The 26187-nt window shown below is 40.1% G+C and overlaps 1 protein-coding gene across 27 annotated transcripts in view; it reads right to left on the bottom strand.

Moving 5' to 3' along the window:
* The window catches only part of LOC136855886 (protein tramtrack, beta isoform-like), a 107361-nt gene that overhangs the window by 40537 nt on the left and 40637 nt on the right, over nt 1–26187 (bottom strand). The window contains exons 5-8 of one of the 27 annotated variants that reach the window (XR_010858162.1): nt 15350–15742; nt 12716–12988; nt 11834–12152; nt 9392–11540 (exon numbers count right to left, since the gene is read on the bottom strand). The exons of 11 other annotated variants lie outside the window; for them this stretch is intronic. Coding sequence is in view for 13 of the 16 variants with exons in the window: in XM_067133306.1 (XP_066989407.1) it covers nt 248–715 (468 nt within the window). In the remaining 3 variants the exon portion in view is untranslated. Of the gene's footprint in view, nt 1–218; nt 716–2607; nt 3714–4834; nt 5235–5922; nt 6381–9391; nt 11541–11833; nt 12153–12715; nt 12989–15349; nt 15743–20052; nt 21546–24702; nt 25144–26187 lie in introns of those variants that run through there. 15 more of the 27 variants (XR_010858164.1, XM_067133321.1, XR_010858165.1 and 12 more) reach the window with 15 other exon arrangements.

Raw genomic sequence — 26187 nt, 5'->3', positions numbered from 1 at the left:
AAAATAATAAGAACCATTTACAACAACAGTCGGCTTTGTGAAAGTGTTCTCAAGCATCTAATTACTGTCAAGAAATCGTACCCTAACAACAACAGACATGGAACGTTTCCATCTAGCCCAATCTGAATTCTGCTCATGACCTCTAACATATCCCTTGAAAACTCAACCCTTGAGATCACTAGAAAACTAACTAAGAGACAACAAGCTTGAAGACATACTTCACGAAGTTGAGGACATACTTTCAGTCTCAAGGCGGCAACCCAGGATGAGTGGAGCGCACGTGACTCTGAAGGCTGGCTGCGCTGTGCGTTCGGTAAAGGCAGTGGGGGCAGCCGTGCGATTTTTCTCCCGTGTGGATCCGAACGTGTTTGCTCAGGGCGCTGGAGTCTGAGCACCGATAGACGCAGTGAGGGCAGCTATAGGGTTTCTCGCCAGTGTGGATCCTGACGTGTTTCTTAAGGTCGCCTTTGCTGGGGGATGAATACTGGCAGTACTGGCAGTAATGAATTGGGAGGGGCATGAGGGGCTCTGAGATGCTTCCTAAAGGGCGGCCAACCACCGCAGTTGGTCGGATGGGCACTGGAGAAGCAAGGGAGGAGGAGACGGCAGCTGCCCGTGGTCGTGAAGAGTCGGTCTGAGGTGCGCCAGACTCGCGAGAGTGACTTGGGTGGTCCGTGGCTCCAGTCAGCCCGACCTCCGCCGTCCACGGCCGCCGCTGTAAAGAGACGCCTCCATTACACTTCGGTGATGGCTCCCCCTTTGCCTTATGTTCTAATTCAAAATGTTCTCATTTCATGAAAAATTCCTCTATCTAGATTTTGCTTAATTTTTCACCAGCTGCCTCAGAGTAACTCATGCATGAAAGTATTTTAGATGGAAAAAAACAAAAATGTGAGAAAGAACGGCAAAGTCAAAACCTAATTTCCCCAGATCTATGTTGTCAACAAAAAAAATATTCTTTTTTTTTCACTCCAAAAAGCAACTCAGAAAGATATCAAGTCCACGGTTCCAGAGATATGACCTATATCTCGGAACATCAGAAATTAAAACACCAACACAGTGGATAAAAAATATTCAAAACCATTACAACTCAGACTTCACTAAGAGAACACCCATAGGCAAAACTCCAGAGGTGAAACAAACTTGAAAGATTAGACTGCAATGCATTAAAAATGAATTAAGCATCGAGTTTTTTTAAAAACGGCACATAAATATTAATATCTGCACCAAAATCCCATTATATTTTGTTTTGAAAATAGCTCAAAAGATATTTTTTTTTTATAAAAATAAAAATTAGGTTACAATTCACTGTTGCAGTCAACTTTTTCCAAAAACTCTTTTGAAAACTAACAAATTGAACTAGAAACTACTGAATGAAATTCTGTTGTTTCTTCTTATAACTATAAATGACAAATAAAAATTAAGAACAATACAGGCTTTCCTACATTTATGTGAGCATAAATTAACGGTCTTGGTTTCAAGGTTCCCTGCTGAGGATAATGATGGCAAGCAATAAATCAGGGGGACAATTGTTCGAATAGCACAATATTTTCAATCTATGTGAGGGTGGCAGGGACACAACAACTCCAGGCAAACAGTTTCACCTTGTAACTGGAACTGACTGTTACCCTAAATGAAGCAACGATGTACAGAATTTGAGGCCAAGAACAGGCACTGGCACTGACAATCCCATTAAGCAACAGGAACCACAGAATGCAGGAAGATCTCCATACTTGTTGTAGCCTTACCAATTTCATGAACAGAAACCACTAATTTAAAGCCAACTTCAGTCTCCAGACAACAAAATCTCAAATACCATCTCAAAAAAGATGACGTGGACTAAGAATCATCAAGTACTGACCAGGTGACAATTGAAAGATATGATGTAGAAGTTACACAAAGTACAGAGTAGTAGAGCAATCTCTCTTAACCTTTTCGGTAAAACAAGCAAAACTATACGACCTACGTGCATCTATTCACTGAAAGTACCTACTGTCTTTGTTACTATGATACACAGGTTGCTGCACAATAAAGCTGTTCTGATAGGGTGAAATGGAGTTACAGTAGTTGCTTCTGTTGAAAATAATAATACGCATTTTTGGATATTCCAGTAACTTAGGGATGGTTTTAGCATGTAAAGCAGTTACTGACAGACAAAAGTTGAAGGAACTCATTAAAAATGTAACCCAGGAGAGGGAGTATCTTGCATAAAAATGTTTGTGAAGATGGGGCAATAGTTGACTTACTTTCCCCTGTCAGTTCACTGTAACCCTTGCTGCTTCTTGGAACTGTCTGTAATCAGCTATATTTCTTGTCTTCAAGCAACATATTTGACTTAACTACTGTACTGATATAAATTACAGTGCTTTTAACTTGCACAATTTATATAACTGCTGGTATAAACTACAATATTCTTAACTTCTCAGTTTAAAAATGTTTGTATAATGTAGCTATAACCAAGAACCAAACTTTTCTTTAAGCTCGGTCAAATGAGAACCTTTGCACAGTTAAATAATCCTCTTTTTTCTTGATATCTTACAACCAATAAATCATTGATCACTCAAAAAAAAAAAAAAAAAAAATGAGGAGGGTGGAGAAAACCCAACATATCTTCACAACTTTATTCAGATCAGTATGTTACAAAACCACTGTACTGTACTTCACAATCTTTCTTTTACCAGTAATCAAACATTTAACTAAAAAAGTACACATACATCGAAAGAGCTCAAAATTTAATTTGAGATATAATACCTTTCCATATTTTGACATCTGTGTTCAAAGTCACTAAACATCCACACACTAAAAGGGTCATGTCCACAAATAAAGTAGTCAGAGTGTTTTTTTTCAAATCCTAAGGTTCGCCCAAGGCCTCTATTCTTGTAATTATGACTGAAGGCCATCATCACAATACAGTATACCCATTTCAGTCACCTTCCATAGGTATATTTCAAGAGAGAACTTCCATTCCCACTGTCACCCTTAGTACCTGAACCTCTAGCAATTAAGTGTTCCTCGTTTTACATAATGCCAGCGTCTACACTCTGATGAAATGACAATCTGTCGCATCACGGGCTGCCATCCTTTACTTCAACTTGACCATCTGACTGGCAATTACAAATGTTGATGATCATAAGTTTGGGAGGTTGAAACAGCTCTGCAAAAACATCGAATTTCATTCCCAGGACCTTCCTGATGCTCTCAACCCGTTTGTTATGTAACTATATAAACTTCTCTTTGCAATGTTCTCCTTTTATCAAAGGAGTCTATTCCGTGGGTGCTTGCTTAGAAAATGAATGGTCTCCTTGGATTCTTCTTTATCAATTTATGCAGATTTTTAAGTGCTTTTTTCCAAGCCATTAAGGAAGACTGTATGCCTGAGAATCGGGAGCCAATTTGTGCTTAAACCGCATGTGGCTCTTTATATTACTAGGGTCACCGGTAGAATACGAACACACAGTGCAATGATAGGGTCTTTCCCCCGTATGGGTCCGAATGTGTATGATCAAGTTGAACTTCTTTCGAGTCACGTGCTGGCAATAGGGACACTTGAAAACACGAGGAATCTCGTGACTTTGGGAGGAGGGCAGGGACTGAAGGGACTGATTCCACTGGGACACTGCATCTAGGGTAGGGAGGCGCTGGTCGGAGGAAGTGGAGGTGGAGGAAAGACCAAGTGCAGCTCCTGACACATCGACCACACTTCTGCTCGTGCACTGAAAAGAGAAGTGTGCCCATTCAATGACAGGAGTTGCACTATGTGGTCCCCCCCCCACCCCCACCCCCAAACTCCAAATGCCATGATTTTACAGTACATTTTTAAAGATAACACGGCCCTCGGCAAGGGTACAAAAGGTCATTTACCAGCTAACAACGCATTTTATTTTTAAAACAGGAGATCTGCTATATGATTATCAAGATAAATATTCATCAGAGCTAAAATTTCTTCAAATAATGGGTGTGTTGGTACATTAGCTTGCTTTTTATTATATTAAGGTGGTATCCTGTGTTCACAGGCATAAATTACAGAAAAAAGCAACTACGGTAGTTTCATCAGTATTTCCCAAACAGGGAGTACCCTTTCCAATGAACTTTGCACAGTAAATCATTACTATGTAGTTCAATCACCACAGTGGACTCTTTAGGCTAGCCCATGCTATTTTGCTTCAATCATACAATTTGGATCTTTAATAAGCTGGGTTTTCTTACATAACTGAAAACCAGGCAAGTCAAAAAGATAAAGATTCTGACAAAATTTCTTGAATGATGTTTCCAAAACTCAACATTTGCAGCTGATTAAGTTTGGATATTCAATAAAATGTTTAGCTGTTAAGTGACCTGTATTCTCTGCAAACAGGTATTCTCACCATGCAGCAGGTAAGTCGAGTGGGCCATTAACAAAACATCCATGAGTAAACAACTGTGACCAATTTGAAGACAGGACAGGATGACTTCCATGAGATGCAGTACATTGAAGACAGTTCTGTTGGCCCTTTCCTGCTCCAATGCTTTCTACCTTTTCCATTATCCATTTTCTTAAGTCTCTTGCTACCAACCAACCCAATTTCTTTCGCTTAACCCTGATCCACGACCCAGTCCTTCAAGCATGACCTATGAGAACCTAAAAATGTGACCACCTTGTGATACATATACCCATTAAATATTAAAAAAACTATTCGTATCCTTTCTCAATAAAAGTAACTCGGTAATAAGCGAAAATAAATAAAGCTATCACTTCTGTGGTACTTAAAAGGCACTACGTACATAAAAAATAACAAGTGTCTCCTGAAATATTTACACACAGACACACACACACACACACAAAAAGGATTTTCTCAATTACCAGAAACTTCACCTTAAAGTATATTCCATTTTTGTTGCTGTCAAGAAGAGCTTTAGGTCTGATTATCAAACGTCATCTTATGCTTAAACTTCATATGACTCTTCAGATTACTAGGGTCACCAGAAGAATAGGGGCACAGGCTGCAATGGTAAGGCCTTTCTCCCGTGTGCGTCCGAATGTGTTTGACCAAATCGAACTTCTTTCTGGTAATGTGCGGACAGTAGGAGCACTTATGAACTTGAGGAGATTTGAGACTTTGAGAGGGCACAGATTGGCTCCACCGAGAAGCCTCCAAGCTAGCCAGGTGCTGGTCTGAAGGAAAGTGTTGAACGTATGTGGAAGGAATACCCAGTGCAGCCCCAGATCCACCATCGATCGCACTTCTGCTCCCGCACTGAAAAAGAGAGGTGCCCTTTCAATCATGGGAGTTGCACTTCTGAATTCCCAAGCCCTACCAATCCCAACCAACAATTTCTGAGACAACAGAATTGCTTCCTATGCAAATTTCAGCTTTACTTCTCTTACAAAAGATTCCACTAATTGATAATGTATGACAAACACATTGGCTATAGGAGAGAAGTACTGTGGTGCTTCAAAATTTGTTACTTTCAAGTTTCCAAATTCATTCTTCTTTTTATTTTCTGATTATAACCCTTACTCACAGGAGTAAACTACAACAAAATCAATTCAGGCTGCTCGAACATTAGCTAACAGTATTTACATTTCTAGAAGGAAAAATGTGACTTGGCTATGGTGTACATGTGACTGCCTTCACATCAGCATGGGGAAAATGTAAGACTTAAACAATGACGTTAGAAGATTCTTTCTTCCAAATAGTTTCACTTAAAATCAATGAATATACAGTGTGTCACCTACTCATGGCGACAACAACTTACTGGAGATTCGATCTTATGTGAAATTTCAGCGCCGTAACTTGATGTAGCGGCGCTAACAACAAGAATAGGCATCAAGTTAACGGCACTTATGGTGCTGTAACTTGATGCAACATCAAGTTACGGTGCCAAACATCAAGTTATGGTGCCATAAGCGCCGATAACGACGAAACACTGACTTCGGCGGAAATCAACTTACAGCGCAGAGCTGGAAAGGATCCTCCGTTGTAAGTCAAGGACCTACTATCAATTTACGGTACATATTTTAGGAACAACTAAGGAAGGTTGTGCGTCAAAGACTCGGGAGCAATTTTGTGTTTGAATCTCAAGTGACTCTTCAAGTTGCTGGGATCTCCCGTAGAATATAAGCACAAGGTGCAATGGAAGGGTCTTTCTCCCGTATGGGTGCGAATGTGTTTGATCAAGTTGAACTTCTTTTGGGTCACGTGCTGACAATAGGGGCACTTGTACACTCGAGGAAATTCGTGACTTTGGGAGGAGGAGGGCAGGGACTGACTCCACTGGGATGCGGCGTCCAGCGTAGGGAGGTGCTGGTCGGAGGGACAATGGTGCTGGCTGTTGGTGGAGGTGGAGGAAAGACCAAGTGCAGCCCCACCAGACCCATCGATCACGCTTCCGCTCGCGCACTGAAAAGAGAGGCACCTGTTTCAATGAGAGGTGTTGCACTGCACGTTCCTCCAACCCTCCCCTTGCGTTTTGACTAGCTGCTACTGGGCTACGTACTGTACCTCCAACATACACCTCAATTTAGGAAAATAAAAAGGAAGTTTTAAGAAAATTGCCTTTTATTAGCACTGCTGTACTGAACTTCTAAAACTTCTGGAGCACTTTCAGACATCTAACACTTAAGACCGTGAAAAGAGGGAGTTGGAGTGATTGGATGGCTAGATGGAAGGAGGATGTAAAAGGATAAAGAGTGGATGCAGATACAGGGCAAGGGTATTCTCCAAACAACCTTTGGTAATGCCTGCAGCACACACTGTGAGATGCACTCACTGGTGGCGTTACCCCATGTATCTCATTAATTATGACGCTTCTGGTGCATCCACAATGTAGGGAAACATACCATAAACATGTCGGCAACTTATCGCACACATATCACAAACAGGTTAAATCAAGTCAATGACTTATTGGTTCCAACCTGTGCTTCGTATGATTAACCAGCATTTGCCAGAGACTTGTCCTTCATTTAAGGCTCAATGAAGAATGTTTAACATAAGAATGATCCAGTTCATGTATACTCTGATAAATTCTAACTTAAGTTAAAGGGAGAACATATATTTCCACTTATTTCCTGGGTAACTGATGACTAAACTGATATGCTACTTTGGGAACAATAAGTATGTTTTTAGATGGGAGAGAAATGAAACCGATTCATTCTATGGATAAATATTCCACTCCTTGCAACCACCGAGAACTACACACTCAACTCCTAGGGTTGAACAGTTACTGATAACCTAAGGAAATGAATCTGCCCTTAGTCTCAATTATGACATGGTGTAGATTAGTGAATGGTGTACTGTAGTCAGTGGGGTATAAGGCTGAACACAAGTAAAACGAGAACACTTAATTAGAAGGTCTCACACTGATTTTCTAACCCAGCCTCCCCCTCAGGTGGATTTGACTCTGCTAAATGAATGTGAACCTTAACTATACTTGGTGCAACTTTTGACTCATCTTACTTTTGGGAAATATCAAATGAAAGTGTCAGCAAATGCCTGACGGAAGGTCAGTATTGTATGTAAGGCCTCAAATATTTGTAACAGTGATAAACATCAATGCAACTTGTATTAGGTCATTTGTCCTTCCTTTACTAGAATACTGTTCTCCAGTGTGGATCTCTGCTTCTGCCAGAGATCTATCTCTTTTGGACAGAGTGGTTCAAGGTGGTAGGCCTCTGTTTCCTAATATTAGCAGTTACAACTCTGACCACCAATGGACGGTCTCTTGCTTGTCAATTATTCACAAATTGTATTTCAACAGAGATCTTTCACATTCACAATTGATCACCAATCATCTTTTTCCTGCCAAGAGCTATGTTTCTGGCTCACTGTCAAACTTTCTAGTTCCAGGGGTCTTTTATTTTTCACACTGTTGGACTATAGAACAGTCTTCTTGAGGATGTTATGCAACTGGAACTTCAGAAGTTCCAGTTCAAGCGAAGATGCAACGCATTTTTACCCAAAAGCAATTCTCCTTTTATAATTTACTTAGCTTTTTATCTATTTATTTATTAATTTGTTAGTTTATTTTTTTTCTTTTCTTTTCTAATAACTGATATTTTCTTTCTATATTTCCTATTACCTTTTGTTACTTCTTCAAATGACATCACATTCTTTGGAAGCTTGAATTTTAAGTCAATGGCTGCCCTGTAGACTTATTACATATGATTATGGTTCACCTTCTGAATAATAACAATAACGGTATGCAGGAGAGAGAGGTTTAATCACAGACAGAGAACTGCCTTTTTTATGGGGAAGGGTTTAAGAGTAATCAAACACAGAGCAAGACAAAAATTCCAAAGCCTGGCCATAAAAGGAATGAAATACATCCTGGGCAATCCAAGGATTAAGAACAGCCACTCCATATCACATGATCCCCCAAAACAAAATACCAAAGGAGCACCCTACTTACAAAGGAGTTACATTCTGCACTGCCATTTGTATACTGAATTGTTTGTAAGGTGGTTGCTGTACTCTTCATGCCTATTCAAGTATACTATGATATCAAATCAATACAGTACCCTAAGTTTTTTCATCCTAACACACAATACAGAGTACATACAGTACAATATGTAGAGAATAGGTGCTCAAAACAAAATCTGAACTTACGGATGGCAAAGGGGAATGCTCTGAACACAATTTTAATCTAAGGTCCCATTTGTTGTATCTCTGAATGTTCGTGAGTTGAATGCTTGTAAGTAGGGTGGTGTCTGTATTCAACTTTCAAAGCTACCTTTTACAAAATACTACAAAACATGCGTTTGTTTTATGTATGTAATACACATTCATTTATGCATTTTACTTCATTACATATTGTAGGTGATTTTCACTGGTAACTTTCGCATGCCAAAAGCAGTGTTTCTGCACCTTTATTGCAACAGGGCCACAACCAACATAAATCTCTCTCCTTTCATACAATTAGGCTTTTAGTAAAATACAGGCAGTCACTGGTTATCAGCGGGGGTTCGGCTCCCACGGCATGACGATAACCGAAAATCAGCTATAACCGGAAATCAACGAATATTGGTGCCAATAAGCAAGGATCACCACCTCTGTTAGGTGGGTATTGGTTGGTGCCTCTGTTAGGTGGGTATCGGTCAGTGCTGTAAAACCGGATTGCTGATAACCGAGGCCGCCAATAACTGGGACTGCCTGTACTATCATCAAATATTAGATGGATATTTAGTCATTATTCTTCATATTTTTAATTCATTCTGTGATCCCAATTACGATCCTTAACGCCTTCCAAAATACCTTGCTATTATCTGGTTGCATTACGATAAGCTCTGTTGCAAAAATTAATCAAAAATGGCTACAACTCAATATGTTATATTGCATTGCTAAATCTACTTGTATTACGATTTACTGCTGAAGTATTTCTCCAAAAACTAGCACTGGAGGATAATGAAAAACACTTAAAACATTAATTTACTGACCAGTATTTTCAATCACTTTCATAAATACACAAGGATGAATTTACAAACATATACTGTACAGTATATATATACATATTTTATATCCTGTATGGTACAAACAAATGCCATAAATATTTACAACCTTTCTCAAAAATGCTGAAGGGCTATATTACAAAAAATGAAGTTGCTGTTCTCAATACAGAATTTGTTATTTTTGAAAGAATATAACAGCAGACTTCACAGAATCTTGTGAAGGGGGGAGAGGGGTAAGGGGTTTAGCTTGTGGCCAATCAAGCATTGACTGATTTGTGTTCTTCTTCTGTAACTTGCTGTAAATTTTCTTTGTATACTGTAATGCTGGTTTTGGTGTTGCCTTGCAGATGAACAACTGTACTTTGCTGTAGTGTATTGAAAATGGGAAAATGTTCAATGACAAGTTCAGTTACCTGAAAAACTTTCAACTAAATCCTTTGCAATAACAATGATCTCAAGGCCTCACATCCTTTTGTCCCTTTCAATTAAAAGATAAACAAAATCCAACATATCTCAATTTTCAAAATAACAAAAGAAAATACTAAATTTAAATTCAACCTCAGAGTTACAGTGGAACAAATTAGTTTTGAAACCAAAATCTAGGGCAATCCTGAACAGTAGTACTGCATATACAATTGATCAAAAAATTTTACAGAATAAAAACTATTGAGTATGAAACTATGCCCTTTATGCAAATGGCTAAACACAATTCACAGTCTTTGATGGTTCTTAATAAGTTTATCATCTGGCACCCAATGTTTGTAATTTGTGGCAGTACATTTCTCATGCATACTTTGTTAGTGTGTGGGCCACAAATATGAAACAACACAAGTCCAAAAAGTGTACAGACTTGGACCTAAAATACCTTCTGTGAACAAAAAGTGGATAAAATGATGTACCATAGCTACAAAAAATAATTTAACTTGCACCTCTGTGTCTACCTTTAGGATATATAACTCATATCTGAACAAAAGTGTTCTTGGTACGGTAACTTTAAAACAGAACCCATTGCAGTAAGGGCATTCCTAATTAGAGAAACACAAACATGCACCATTATAATGTACAAAACAGAACCTCGGAACACAGCTTTTAAATCAACACACTTTGGGAATTAATTACACAAAAGGAAGGCATCATACATAGGCATTAAGTATGTTTCCTTTTATACTTCAACAGCACATCACTGTACCACCTTGCTGTTTCCAATCAACAAAAGAAAGCTTTACTTTGCCAACAACCGTTCAAATGTATATTTTCTTTATTAATCACACCTGACCATAAGCACATTACGTGTACTTGTGCCGCATGGGTAATCACATACCCCAATTTTTAAGACTTCTAAAACCAATTCTTCATAGCACTTTACAGATTTCATTGCAGTGCTGGGCAATCTTGAATGCATAAAAAATAAACCTGATTTCTTTAACAGCAAACCCTTTTGTGCCACTTTCTTAAAGTTTCGATACCTTTAGGCACATATAAATACTGTACTTCTATTAAACTTCTACTCGCCAAGGCCATCATACGGAGCGAACTAAAAATAGAGGGAACTGTTTATCAAACTGCAACACACACCTCTTAAAGGATACTGCAGTACCATTATGTAAATATCAAAACACTCCTTTGGACCAACACTTACTCAAAATACATGACAGTAGTAAGAAATCTCATTCTATTTACACTGCATCACCTCACTAATGCAAAAAAAAAATGCTCTTCAACGGCACAGTACCTTAAAAAAAAGCCTCAGGTAGCAAGTCAAGACTAGAATATATTACAAAATATTTGGCCAATTCGGTCCAAAGCCGTCGTCCAGTCTCGGTCCGCGGGGGAGAGCCGCTGCGTCCGGCTCGGTCCCGTGCACGCAGCGGACGTGCTTTCGGAGGTTTCCCCGTTCGCTGCTGCGGTGTGGGCAGTGAGGACAGCGGTAGGGCTTTTCTCCCGTGTGGGTTCGCATGTGGGCGGGCAGGTTGTCACGACGACTGATCACTTTGCCGCAAATGGGACACGCGATGCCGAGTCCACCGTTGCGAGGGTTTTCTCCGCTACTGGAGCCCGATTCATAACCTCCACCAACACTGCTGCTGCAAATTCTTCCCTCTTCAACATGTTGCCACTGCAAAGAGACCCTCTGTTACTCTGACTAGAACTTCAAAGGAGTAGTAGTAGTTGAAGTAGGATTAACAATAAGACTAGGACTTTGCTCACGTCTCCAATACCAAAAGCACTAGCAGCAGGAATCATGAAACTGGTTATAGAGTATTTACTCTTACTTGAATATATCATTCTAAAACGTTTCTGAATACTGTAACTAAGTACATAAGGGCCCTAGATAAACATTTCCCTCCAAAGAAACTGTAGACAATAAGCAGCAGTCTTTTCCAGCACGAGGAACCAATCCCAACTTGCCTACGAGCAAACACAACAGCAGAGCAATCCAGGAACCCAGACAAAATCAGTGCGATGCACTCGGAGCCGCTAGTCCCAAAGTGTCCGTTGGATCGACGCCGTGAATCGAGCGTATGTGCTTGCGGAGGTTTCCACCCGTTTTACTGCGATGAGGGCAGTGGGGGCAGGGGTAGGGCTTCTCCCCGGTATGCGTGCGCATGTGAACTCTGAGGTTGTCGCGCCGACTTATGACTTTCCCACAAACAGGACAAGGGACGCTAAGTCCGCTCACCGTGACGGAAGGGCCGCTGTTCCCGCTCCTCCCTGGGTGCTGCTGCCACTGCAAAGAAGAGCCCTCCGTTATTCTCCGCATTCCAAGATGGGGCCCGTGAGACGATAAAACACAAAGAATTGAACTGGCTGCCCTCTTGCACATTCCAAGTCCCTCTGTTTTATCATGCTATCAATAATGACCTGCCTTTTCAAGTGCCTTGCAATAGCAAAAATGCTACAACAAAACTCACCGTTTTGCTATAGTTATTAAGTTCTGGTATATAACTATAGATCAATGTGAAATTCATGCATTAATCAGAAGATCATCCCTAATATAATTTTTTGTTTTTGAAAAGCAAACATTCAAATAGTCTGTACATGCTCAATCTAAATCAAAATCATCTCACACTTACAACTGCATAAGCAAACTGAGACAAGAGAACACAGAGATTTACGCCAGAGAGGAACTAAAGTTAAAAAAAATAACGAGCACACAAACTAGAGACAGAACTGAGAACATCTGCGGTAACGCTGACAACTTCTGAACGAAAGCCATTCCCAAACAGAAAACACCTTTAAAGTTCTCTCCTCAAACCCTCAAGGCGTAAACAAGGTGACCCTCTTACGTACATGGATAACAGAAAGACTGCAGGGAAAACGCTTTTCTCTCTCGAGTATTGACACTTAGAGAGGATGGTGGTGCTTTTTGATGTGTTTCATCAGGTTGCTACTGTCCGACGACCTGTAAGGGCATCGCGAGCAGGCGTAAGGCTTCTCCCCAGTGTGCGTGCGCAGATGCGTCTTGAGGTGATCACTGCGGCTGATAGTGCGGCCACAGATAGGGCAAACGACCGGCCGCCCACCCAACACCCGCCCACTGTACACCTGGGGAGCCGCCGCCCACTGCAAAGAAACCCATACACCATCACTACCCGGATAATACATGGAGTCTTAGGCCGTACACTTGGCATATCAAGGTTTAAAAAGTGAGTCTTCAAGATGGCCTCTTGAAAACTACTTCATTTCAAAACAAATCTTAATGACACAGAAACCAAGGAGTAAAAACAAATTTTTGTTGTACAGATTCTAAGGTATATTCTCATAAAAGAAGTCGAGGTGAAGACTGAATTATGGAAATGAAGCAGTGCAGAGGCACAAATTATAAGAAAGCAAGTAACAGGGACTACTTTATAATGATACAAAAAAATTTCACTGGCATTTACCAAATACATCCATCACCATCACCTGCCACTTTAAATAAATCAGTGCTAATCATTATACAGTACTGGGTAAAGTTCACACCATGTAAAATTACAGATAGAACAATCATTTGCAAACATTAAAGATTCCTCACATCACAACTAACATCTTTAACCTTTCCACTACTCACACAATGCATTGCAGAAAACTTTTTGATGAAATCCTTCTTACAATCTGTAGTTGCAGTAGAGAAATTTTTATTCAACCCATAATCACTTAGCAAGACTGAGTATATTTTTCAATAAAATTATGCCTGAAGAAAAACCCTCAGAAGGAGAAGCAATTGAAAAAAAAATGGAAGCAAGGACTAATTTTGCAGAAAGCAGAAATTCTTCTTACACATTATGATTCTGAACTTTTTTCCTGACACACACACACAAATGATATATCCACATCAGTGTGTAGATCATGCATATATTAAAACTGTTTGGAAGGGAAAGGGGGGAAGAATGTTTCTTTGTAAAATATGATTTTGCCTTCAATGCCTGCCTCTTACAGCTATTACAATGCCCTAAAATGCTGTTACATAATTCAGCGTCACCTGAATGACACGCAGGTATGAACACTCTACGGAAGACGACGGACAAAGCACAAAAAAACGTACCAAGAGACAGAAACTAGTCATCAATCTGTTTTCCCTTAGGCCCCTTTCCAACTACAGCAGATATGCTTCTCTACTCATGAAAAGTGAGGGTACAAAGGACAACAATGTCTAGACGAAGTTACAAGCAGGTGCAAACTCTACTGCCGCATAGTGTTTGCAAACTTCGAGTTAGAAGCCTTTTTAGAGAACAATGTTGGGATTGAATCATATATCGGACTACTTCAGTTATAAAGTTCATTCGCTTCACATATTCCTTTTCTATCAAAAACTTGAGGAAAGTGACCCCAAAAGATGACAAGGAATTTGTTCCTCTAAGAACAACGTCAAGAGATAAGTCAGCAAATCCTTTCGAACATAAAGAAAAAAAAACAGTAAATTACGTCTGTTCCATACATTCAACAGAAGTTACACTACCCTGATATTTAGCGTAACCCCCACTACAGTCCTTACCAGTCACCATTCATCCTATGCCATTCATCTGTACAAACAACACTCCAAATTTTCTTATTTGATATATCCAAATTCTCCTTCATATCTGTGAAAATATTCTACTTCAATTCAATGTCACATATCAAATATTCCCTATTATAAAGAAAATTGGCAGTATGCAAGAATTAGAAGTTATCGTGTATCGAAACTGGTCTACTCAACATTCGGCGCTGCAGTCATGTCGACTGAACTCGATACTTCAATGCATTTCATCACTCTTCAGTCACACAAACTGTATTGAGCGAATAGTAGGAAGTTATAAATTATATAATATTTTTTATAATTACAGTACTGTATATCTGATTTGCTAACATAAAATAACACTTTTTTCTTTTAGCAGAAAGATCTTTAAGCAGATGATATTCTGATAACATTAGATATGCCAAACTCTACCCACTTATGTTTTAGTTGCACAGAACAACATTAACACTAAGCTCTTTATACGGAATATACCCTGATTCCACGGTTGGTAGGCCTGTTCATATCTAAACATATAATGAAATATTTCACAATGATTCGGACAAAATACTTGAAAAACCTGCATAGAAACAGGAATTTTCTTGCAATTTTATTTTTACTTGTATTAACTGATTCTACTTTTCATATTTTAAATGCAATTTCTCAAACTAATTAATGCACGAAATATACAGGATCTGAACAATATATTTCATAAAGAGATGCAAGTATTAAGTAATGTGATTGTACCTAGATGCTTCTTGCAGCAGTAGTAAATTAAGATAATTTTCAATAAATAAGACCCTGAAGCATCAACAGGATTATGGGAGGAACATAAACAAGCAAACATCATACAAATACAAGTGATCTGTTTATAAGCGTGAACACTCCAGTTTTTCTTTCAACACATGAGAGAAAAGAAGTCTAACTAGGGAGAGAAGGGTTGGTCCACCTACTGCACTGCGCGAGGCCGCACAATCGTCGCAAAACTACGTCGGTCAATGAACGGCGTTCTTTGGGGCGTGAAACCCCCGCTTATTGTGGGTGGTCTGGTGCCGTTTCATGGAACTGGCATCCTTGCACCGAAAACTACACTTTGTACACGAATAAGGCATCTCCCCCGTGTGCGTGCGTATGTGCCTCCGCAAATTGGAGCTAAGGCGGGAGGTATAGGGGCAGTACGGACAACTGTAGACAGATTGGGAGCCGTGAAAAGAGCCCCTGAGGGTTTGGTGGTCCGGGTAAAGACCTTGGGAGCCCGTCACAACCCCTTGTGATTCCTGCAGCCCCAGGAGCCCCTCCGGATCTTGCTGGTCACCACCTGTGCCCCACGTTGAACGGCTCGCCCACTGCAAAGAGCACAACCTTGATTTAGAATGATGCCCAAACTAAGGACTGTACTGTGGTTCAAAACATTTCCACGATTTTAAATAACCTCGTTTCATACAGAGTCTACAATACAGAGCAATACTAAAAAAAGGAACTTTTTTATATTCTGCAATATTTAGTACAGTTAGATTGTCTCCTGTTCACACCTTTCGCTATACTGCAAGACTGCAAACAGAACTTCAGCGCAAACCTTACATAAACAAAAATGAGCCCAATCCCAGTTGATCAAATATGTGAAGGTACAAAACTCCTTGTATGCAATCAAGAAAGACATCACTTCACCAATGAGAGAGAGAGAGAGAGAGAGAGAGAGAGAGAGAGAGAGAGAGAGAGAGAGAGAGAGAGAGAGAGAGAGAGAGAGAGAGAGAGAGAGAGAGAGAGCAACTACAAACATTAAATCAAACGTCCAAGAAACGTAAAATCAAAACGTCCGAGAGATCAAACCATATTGCTACACAAACATTTTTCATTGCTCTATATAAATGCTTATTACAATGAATACACAGAAAATCAAAAGTCAAGACAGCAACTCAGCAACTGAAAGCTTCAAGAGGAATAATGCACTTCCCATTTGCTGTCGATTAGGGGCAATCAGCTTTAAAAGTTATACCTTGTTACTATAAACCACACAATCTACTTTTACTACAATTTATATGGAATCTGAATAAACTTCAAAATCAAGTGGCAAAGCCGCAAAGGCTAGAATTCTGGACATGCAAGATACCCGAAAATGACAAAATACATAAGGGCTTTATGGTACAGTAGTCTAAAAGATTTTATATACCCTTCTGTAACTCCCACACAGCTTGTTCATAAGCAGTAGAAAAAGTTCCAAAATCTGGTGGCCCTAACAGTTTACCATGCGTGACAAACTACTGATACCGCTACAGATTCATTTTAGACATTTTGTTTGAGGAGAAATCCTTCAGAAAGGCCCTACAAGTCTAGAAAAGTCAAGTTACACAGTAATAGTACAGGTGAAAATGCAGAGGCACTTTCCAGAAAGTCAGCTGAAAGTTCTAGCATAACAAAAAAGCTTACAAAGAACAACAAAAAATAAATAAAATAAAAATAAATTTAGGTAAGGATTAACAGTAGGATGACTCGACAACTGACATACGAGTACTGTACTGTGATAACCTTTTAGGTATCAAGAAGCAATGATCTAACTGACAAAACTTCACAAACTTTTTCTAAACTGATGATCAGCTAAATGGTGTTATGCTTTGCTTTTTCCAATGCCCATGATACCAGCTCCTCTAGTGTACTTACTATCAAGCTTTAAAATGTAAGCAAACCAAAGTTTTGAGCCTAATATGATCAATAAACAATCCCAGGACTCAATAGGTTTTATCTACTGAAAAAGTACAGCGAGTCAAAAGATTACTTATTTCAATCGCAAAATGTCGCCTAAACAGGGCCCCAAGTCACCTGGCCAAGATGTTTTTTCTAGTTTTTCCACAGCAATTGCAAGCAGAGTTGCATCACCACAACACAGCATGGTGACAATGTGTTTGACTGAGCCAGGTGGAGGAAAGTTGTCAGAAACATCGACCCCACACAGAAGTGGGAAAAGATGCAGAGAAAGAAGAAGAAGAAGAAGAAGAACACAGCATGGTGACTGAGCAATGTTTATTAACAAATGAGTTCAGTGGTTATTCAAACTGACACAGAAATACACTGTTTAAAAACATGGTTTCTTTAGCTGAAGGGTAAGTACACACACATTATGTTTAGCTTTATTTTTGAAGTTCAGCAACTTAATTGTTCTTTGATTAGAACTGTTCGTAACTTTTCAATTCCAAGGAAAATGACCACCTATGATACAAGCAATACAAAAGTAAATAAACAAATAAAGCACCATACTTCACTCATGCATGTAGATATGCACAAAACAAATGCTACATTCAAGGAAAAAGGGGAAAAACAAAAAATCATAGTAGTACTGATACATAACTTATGGCCCTTGAAATAAATAACCAAAAATAAACACAAGTTTTTTGCAATCGACCCCCACATTTGCAATTCAGCATTTGCAGCTTCAGTTATTCGAGGATTTTTCTGTGGAACATAGATCCACATTATTTGAGGAAAATTCGTCTATTCACGGATTTTTTCATAGAGTAATTACAGTATTTTCATATTATTTTCATGATTAAATGTTTTAGGATGATAAGGTCTATTCGGTGTTTGAACTAGTAAAATAGGCAGTTGTAAGCATTTTAGAGGGGATCTTTGGTGTTTGAACAATAAAAAAGGCAGTCATAACGTTTTTAAAGGGGGTTTCAGTATTCACGGATTTTCGCTATTCACGGGTGTGGTATGCGTCCCCCGCGAATACTGGGGGACGACTGTACAAATTAATCCCTCGCAATCCTGGATTTTAACAACAAAATATGAAAAGACACCGTCCATTTCCAGTTCACAGACAACCCTCATCAGTGAAGTTTATTTTAATTTATCAGATTTCCCTTCACGGGGTCCTAGTTGATACCAGTGCTCTACACTCTCTTCTGTATTGTGGAACTCCTGCCATAATTCCCACCTGATTTATGTACCACCGTTTAGAACAGCAAACAGTATATTTACACATGCTGTGTGTCTCCTTATATGGTTCTTCCAATTACTAGAATACAGTAACACCTCAACTTAGTGGCTTTCTGTGTTTATCAGCTACCATATGATTATTTTCCCCTCTGCTACAATTTTAGATCTGATACATTTTTAGATACTGCATGCCTCTTAAAATCAGAAATTTTTCATCAATTTGTATTTTTCCTTACATACAAACCTTCAGCGTTTACATTGGGAAATTCTCCTGCACAGCAGGAATACTGGTTGTGAAAAAAGTCTGTGTATAGGTACTACAATCATGGTATGGCGGAGTAATACATAGCATCACCCAATGGGGCTAACAGGTGGGCGGAGTCTCATCTCGCTTGCGCCCAAGAATCCTGTAACGCAGCCAGTGTTCTCTTAACCGCCTTCTCGAATGGTTGCGCACTGCTCAACTCTCATCAAAGTCGGTTTTTTCACTTCCTGCCATTTCGTTTGCATTGGTTCTATTGTCTGTGTTTGAGTGGCGTATTTGGTGCTTTCTTGTGTATATGTTTGCTACATCACCATGCAAACCCATGATTTGCCTATGCCTAGTGCTAAGAAGCAAAGGCAGTGCCCTGGTATTGCAAACAACCCTTGTTTCTGCCACCTAGCTTCTTTTGAAACTGATCCTCATGTGACTTGAAGCAGGTGCAGACTTCACGTTTGCAATGTAAGTAGCCCGCTCTGAATGCCATGATTGGTCTCCTGAGCAATGGAGATGTTTCAAGTCGAAGAAGAGGTACAAGCAGAAAGGCGATGCTCAGCCACGGAAGGGTTTTGGCCCTTCGAAGGCGGCAGATGACGCCATTCCTTCTTGTTCCTTTTCTCCTTCCCCGAGCCATCTTCCTGCTTGTTCTTCCTTGGAAGAGTTCACCCCTTCACATTTGGCTGCTGTTTCCTCAGTGGATGTTTCTGAAGATGGTTCAGGAGATCTTACTGTCGTCTCTCCCTTCTCCTGGGGGAGGGGGTTAAGGAGGATGTCCTCCCCCCCCCCTTGGCTGGGGGACGAGATTTGGTTTGTGATTTATTTCCAGGTTCAGACACTGATGGCGCCACTCTCCATGAGTTAGTTAGTTATAAATGATTTGTTTAACCAGACCTCTGAAACTCTCCATGAGTATTGGTTGACCTCAGGCCTCCCAGAGAACCATAGTTAAGGGGACCACTTTCTCATCTGATGTCATCCCACCTCGCCTCTTCTACTTCTGGGAACGTTTTGTCTGCTGTGTCAGTCGTTTCTCAGATGACTTCTACAACTATCTCTGTGACAACTACCTTTTTATCGGCCATGGCTTCCGGGTGTATGTCTACGTCGGTGTTTCCCCCTTCATTTGATGCTCCGGGTACAGCCGCTCTGTCCCATCTCCATCTCCTTCGTTGTCTACTGCTTTTACTCTTCAGGCCTTACTGGAGAGGGTTGCAGTCCTCGAAAGGATCGACCGCTCTGTTTCTACGGTACCTGGAAGGAAGCGCCTTAGATCTCCATCTCCAGATTCTAAAGACTTGTCATCTTCCTCTATTTGTCTTGTCCCAAAAAGACGGAGGAAGAGGGACCTTGCACTTTCTCCTCCTAAGAAGATTCACAGTCTACGTGTGGTCTCCCGCTCTCCTTCTCCCATTCCAGTGGGAAGGGGGTGTTAGTTTGTCTCAGCACGGCTGTATTCTGTCCAAGGTGGCTACAGGTTCACTCTCCGAGGCCATTTCTAATAAGAAACATCACAATTGCTTGATTACAGTTGTCACTACAGAGGCAGCAGATCAGGCCCTGCCTAAGGTGATAGTTATTCCTTCTTCCAGCTATACAGAAGTGGCTATTGGATCATCAACCATGAGGTGGAAAGATGAGGCCCCTGCCAAAAAATCTAACCTTGTACGGCTGCGGCCTCCCCTCAGTCTACAGTAGTTTTCCCAACCATGACATTCATGCACATATGGCTGTTTATCCATGTCGTGCTTCACCTGATACAGTAATCTCACTGCACCGGCCTCGAGTAGAGGTTAGTTTAGTTTAGGAGCTGTGTGGAATTGCTGTAAACAATAGTTGTAAAATATCTAGAAAATATTCAAGTGCAGGAAATAAATTTGAATCTGTTACTTATCAGTGAGGCCAGACCCCTAAAATGTCAACTATTAAGTTGAGGTGCTACTGTTTATACAGTTGTAGAGGAACAGTGATAACAAGAACTATGATTTACAAAGGTGTGTTTTCTCATGCGGCTTTGGAGGGTCACACACATCCAAACATCAGTGAGCACAATGTGGACACTGGCACAGCTTTCCCCGGTGTGAACACATGTATGGGTCACAAGATGCTCCTTTGCACACACCTGAGCTGAGACCCAATTAGGCCTATATCCCCATTATCTTCTCTTGGGATTGGCAACGTCATATTATGTGACTCACTACCATTGTTGTCACTTTTTGTTCCACCAAAAACCTCGAAAATTTACAAAAAAGATGTATCCTGTTACTTCCTCCTCTTCTTATTTAAAAATTTGTGGATCTTAGTCATGAATGCCTTCATATAAGGGTCAACTGCAAGAAGCAGACAGAATTTTCCCATACCTCTACAAAAGAAAGAGTATCATCGATACAATTCTTTCCTTTTACATCTTACAGGTTACTGCACTGCAACTAAGAATGGGGCTTCAAGGCTTCTTGTTACGACCAGAAAGGTAACACCAGCCCACGATAAAAACTGTCTCAACTTCCTTCACACATACTGCTCACAACTGTCTATACATTCTGCCCAGCCCATGAATGATCTTCTGCCTGAGGGACATCACTGTTGATGTCAACGTTGTGTCTGAGCATGTGCCTCTTGAGGTAACTTGAGGACTTGGTTGCGAACGAACAGTAGCGACACACGTGAGGTTTTTCCCCGCTGTGTATCCTCAGGTGCTTTCCAAGGTTACCATAGTCTGAGCACCTGTAAGCGCAGAGCGGACACTGGTGCGGCTTTTCCCCAGTGTGAATGTGGATGTGATCCTCCAGGTGCCTCTTTCGCTTGGCAACGTATCCACAATACATGCATTGCAACCTAGCACCGGTAGGGGCGCCATTGTTCCCACTGCCTTCTACTGGAAGTGGCAACGCTGTCTCACTAAGTGACCTGACGTCACCACCTCCATCGAACATCATTCCACCTGACGTGTCCACCCACTGGAAAAGAGATACGCCCTGTTACTCCTCTACAATAATGCATTTGCAATGTTTTATCCTGAAATACCTCTTCCTTTCATTGTCATTCTTACTGCTAGTATTCTCACTAAACATACTGATACGAAATGAAACCCAACTTTGCTATTAAATTGCTATGCAACCTCCTCTGAACAGAATGACCCTATCAAGACAAAAAAGAGAGTGAGTGAAAGAAACTGTTGTGGAAAAACATGACATCCAGTGATATGTAAAACAAAACAAAAAAAAAAGGTGATAGCTGTTCTACCAGCAAGCAGCGCTACTTGGGCATATTTTTCTATATTATAATGTGTCTCTTAACATGACTAAGCAATTATGTATCAGTTAGTCAGCCATGAATGGCCCCAACCAAGGTGGAGACTGTTATACTTGCTGAGAACTGGAAGGCTGACAAATTTCGAAGAACTCAGCGCAATCTCTTCCTACCTAAGAGAAATGAGGCATGCAGATGTTGGAACAGTCCAGAACGTTTAAGCACTAGTACGACACTATGGTACCTCAACAGAAACTGGATGCCAGTGCATTACAAACTGAGAAACACATCCCCACTCTAACTTTGGCAGCTAAGATGCATTAGCGGGGAATCTCCTACTAACCCTTGGAGATTCTGACGATGTTAAAGATGTCACCAAATTCAAAACAATTGAACCAATCTTTTTCACTTCTAACTTTTTATAATTTCCATCTTTTATCACGATAGAATATAAATGAATCTGGCTTTAAAACACCATAACCAATATTACAACATGAAAAATACAGTGAGCAATCTCTGAAAAATATTGGGATGCTTGTAAGTGGTAACTGCATGCTTGGCCAAGGACAAATTTGGAACTACCAGTACACAAGGTTTGATTTTACCCGTACTGTACTTGGTCCAATGACCTGCACTGGAAACATTTGGTTATTCAGTAATACCAGTACACAAGGTGCTCTACTGTAATCCTGCAATAGATTTCACAATCAGTTGTCACAATGACTCTGGTTATCAATGCCACAAGTACGTATGTCGTAGTTACACTGTAACTTTGTGGAACATGAATCTCCAAGTAACTTCTACTCAATTTACCCTTGACTTTTCTTAAAAGGAGACAGAAATATAACAGTATTCCCAAATTAAACTTTATTCACAAAATCACAGCAAAGAAAATGGCAACGTACAAAATAATATAAATAAAATCAACAAAACCACTGAAATGAAATCAAACATTTACAAGTTTGAATACTTTTTCCTCTGACTAGCCTAACAACGCAACAAAGACACTTTCGAGTGTAGTGTGTAATTACCCACCAATATAAAAAATTATGAAGGTATCAAAATATTGTACCAACTTTATGCTCACAAACTTCCATAATGACTGAAACTCACTTAAAGAGACGTAAAGTAGAATAAAAAAACCTCGGCAAGTTTAATTCACAGTCACACGTTGAAATGTTTTGCTATCTGCTGAAATCACCAAATAGTATCGGCCTTTAGTCGCCTCTGTTCGACTGATATTCGCTCTTCGAGAAACACACTCTGAATTTGGTTCCAATTCTCTCATTAGTAAAATGGAAGGAATATAGGGAATATAAATTGGACCCCTGTCTATTAACGGTTCCAGATTCACGGCTCCACCTATTCGCAGATTTCTTTGTGGAACATATACACACATTATTCGCGGAAAAATTGGCTATTTGCGGTATTTTTCATAGGGAAATATTCACAAATCACTATATTTTCATATAATCTTCACGATTAAATGTGCTTTTTGTGATAAAACAATTAAAATATTCAGGTATAAGCATTTTTAGAGGGTAGTTTTGGGTTTTGAACTATCAAAATAGGAAGTTTTTGGGTTTTGAACTATCAAAATAGGAAGTTTTAGGGTTTTGAACTATCAAAATAGGAGGTTATAAGTATTCACGGATTTGAGCTATTCACGAGGGTAGTTGTATGCATCCCCCCGCCCCCAAATACCGGGGGTCGACTGTATGTGGAAGAATATCCTGGCAAGCCCCTTTCCAAACCAAATAAACAAATTCTATAGTTTTCCTATCAGTACATATGTATACAAGTATACGGTTGTTGGCCTGGAAAACGAGTGTTCAGTACGTCGATAATGCAACACTTGAGGTTATAGCCAAGTCTCCACTTACGAAAAATGAAGCTGCCCTAGTCCCATTCGGGACATGGACCAGATTAGTTAACGGTGTGGCCGATGGGGTATGAGGCTGGACTCCAGTAAACTGGAAATACTACTGGTTAGCAGATCTCATACAGATTTTTCACCCCAGCCTCCCCTTCAGGTAGATGAGAGACTGCTGAATGAGTCCGAAGCTTTAACCATTCCAAGGTGCAACTTTTGGCTCACGTCTTACTTTTGAGAAATATCTAAATGTCAGGCAAATGCTGCACGGAAATTACATACTGCATTGTATGTCAGGCCTCATAAATTTATTTAGTGATAAAACCAATGCAACCTGTTTTAGGCGCCTCCTGGTGGTAGGTTCCTGTTTCCTAACATTAGCAGTTATTACTTCGCCCATCAATGGATGGTCTCTTGTTTAATCATTTTTCATAAGCTGTATTTTAACAGAGATCTTTCATATTCACAACTGATCGCTGGTCCTCTTTCCCCGCCAAGTGCCAGCAGATTCGCTGAGCAGCAGCACCAATGTGCAGTAACTGTGCCTCGCTGTCGAACTTCTCAGTTCCAGAGGGTCCTTTATTCCTCATACAGTTGGACTATGGAAGTCTACCTGAGCGTGCTGTGCAATTGGATCCTTAAAAGTTCAAGCAAAGATTCATTGCACTTACTACCCTACTACAATTCTCCTTGTATTTTAATAATTTACTTACATTTTTATCCTTTATTTGTTAATTTATTTTATTTTTCATTTTTTAATAAGACATCTTTCCATACTTTTCATTACCTTCTGTTACTTCTTTCTAATAAACGCCGTAATGTTTGGAAGCTTGAACGTCAAGTCAATGGCCCTTGTGGTGGGCTCGTTCCTTATGTATAGGGTTCATCTTCTGAATAATATTATAATAATAATAATAATAATAATAATAATAATATAACAAAAGAACACTTTTTCAAAACTTTCCATAAAATTCAACTTCCATAAAGACTCTCAACAAAATCTGTATTACTTCTAGTATCTATAACAACAACTAACTGTTCTCCTTTCCTTAACACTAATCAAGCTGCTGCACATCCAGAGACCCTGCATCCCCATAGGGAGGTACGGGGAGGTACATATTCTCCGACGCAGCCGCCTCGGTGTCCTGGAAACAGGTTTCGTTCAGGTACTGCTGACCATGCTTATTGGCCACATGGAGCCTTATGCTACTGCGGCGGGCACTGCGGTGCGGGCAATACGAACACAGGTACCTCTTGTACCCCGTGTGCTTGGCCATGTGCTTCTTCAGGTCGTTCTTCTTGATGCAAGAGTATGGGCAGACGTCGCACTTGAAGGGTCTCTCGCCAGAATGGGTCATCCAATGCTGACGGAAGTTGGAGAGACTCCTGGACACCAGCCCGCACTCGCTACACGTGTACGTCACGTCGCGCCCCTGAAGAGACAACAGCAGTTTACTACTCCACTTGTTTCCGAGGCTTTGAACGCACTCTGTGCATCCCCCCCCTCACTGGAGGATGTGCTTATCTTTCTACCTTCATTGGCAGATCATCTGACAATATCACTTTGTACACATCAGAAAAATATGTTGTATGAAACAGGCATTACACACAGTAATACAATATGTACTGTATCTGCTTGAAAAACTTCAATAACACAAACTTGTAGATTATCTATACATAACAGTAAACAATACTGAGAGTTGTTTACAAGCAATGCTTGCTTAAAAATGGCTGCATTGTGCTTCTCAAATTTGTGTTACACACTATATACAACTAAACATGAACTAAGTAACCATGTAATATAATGTTTCTCTAACTTTTTCTTCTACTTTCCATACTGTTTACTTTCTCATTCATTCAAAACAAATTGTATAGTCAAAACAACTATACTCTTCATCAGGGTCAAAAACCCGCAGGACAGAAAAAATAAAGGTTTAGACTTCACAATAAGAAGATACTGCTGGAATGACATGCACATGTGACAGGATACTACCATTTAAAAAAAAGGGGGAGAGGGGGGCTTGATGCTCTGTCCTAACAAATGCCTACTGAAAAACCAGAGGAAAAAGCAGACCCACCCAAAAATAAATTAATAGACCAATCCTGAAAAACAATATGATCTGAATGGATCGTCTGAATTTAAATTGGCACTCAACTTCAAAAGCAATTCATATGACAGAACAGTCTGCTACACAATTGCAGTGAAATACAACTCAGAACTGAGGACGTAAGAACCTGTACTCATCAAGGTGGGTTGGAGAGGGCAACTTTTCCAAGCTACATACAAAATTAGGTCAGTCTTATGTGACTCATTAGCAGGGCAATTTGGATTCATTGCCCTATGCTATGCAGCCCATAAATGAGGAATGGTTAACCCCATTTTGCACAGGTTACGTCAACCACAAAAGTCACAGACTTCCCTGAGTGTCTAAACTTATATACTGCATAGCACATTTCAAGGTTTCAATAAAAGCAAA

This window comes from Macrobrachium rosenbergii, chromosome 33 (assembly GCF_040412425.1).
Source record: "Macrobrachium rosenbergii isolate ZJJX-2024 chromosome 33, ASM4041242v1, whole genome shotgun sequence".
Classification (NCBI taxonomy): Eukaryota; Metazoa; Arthropoda; class Malacostraca; order Decapoda; family Palaemonidae; genus Macrobrachium; species Macrobrachium rosenbergii.
The sequence above is the reverse complement of the archived record's forward strand: the minus strand, read 5'-3'. Positions and strand labels throughout refer to the sequence as shown.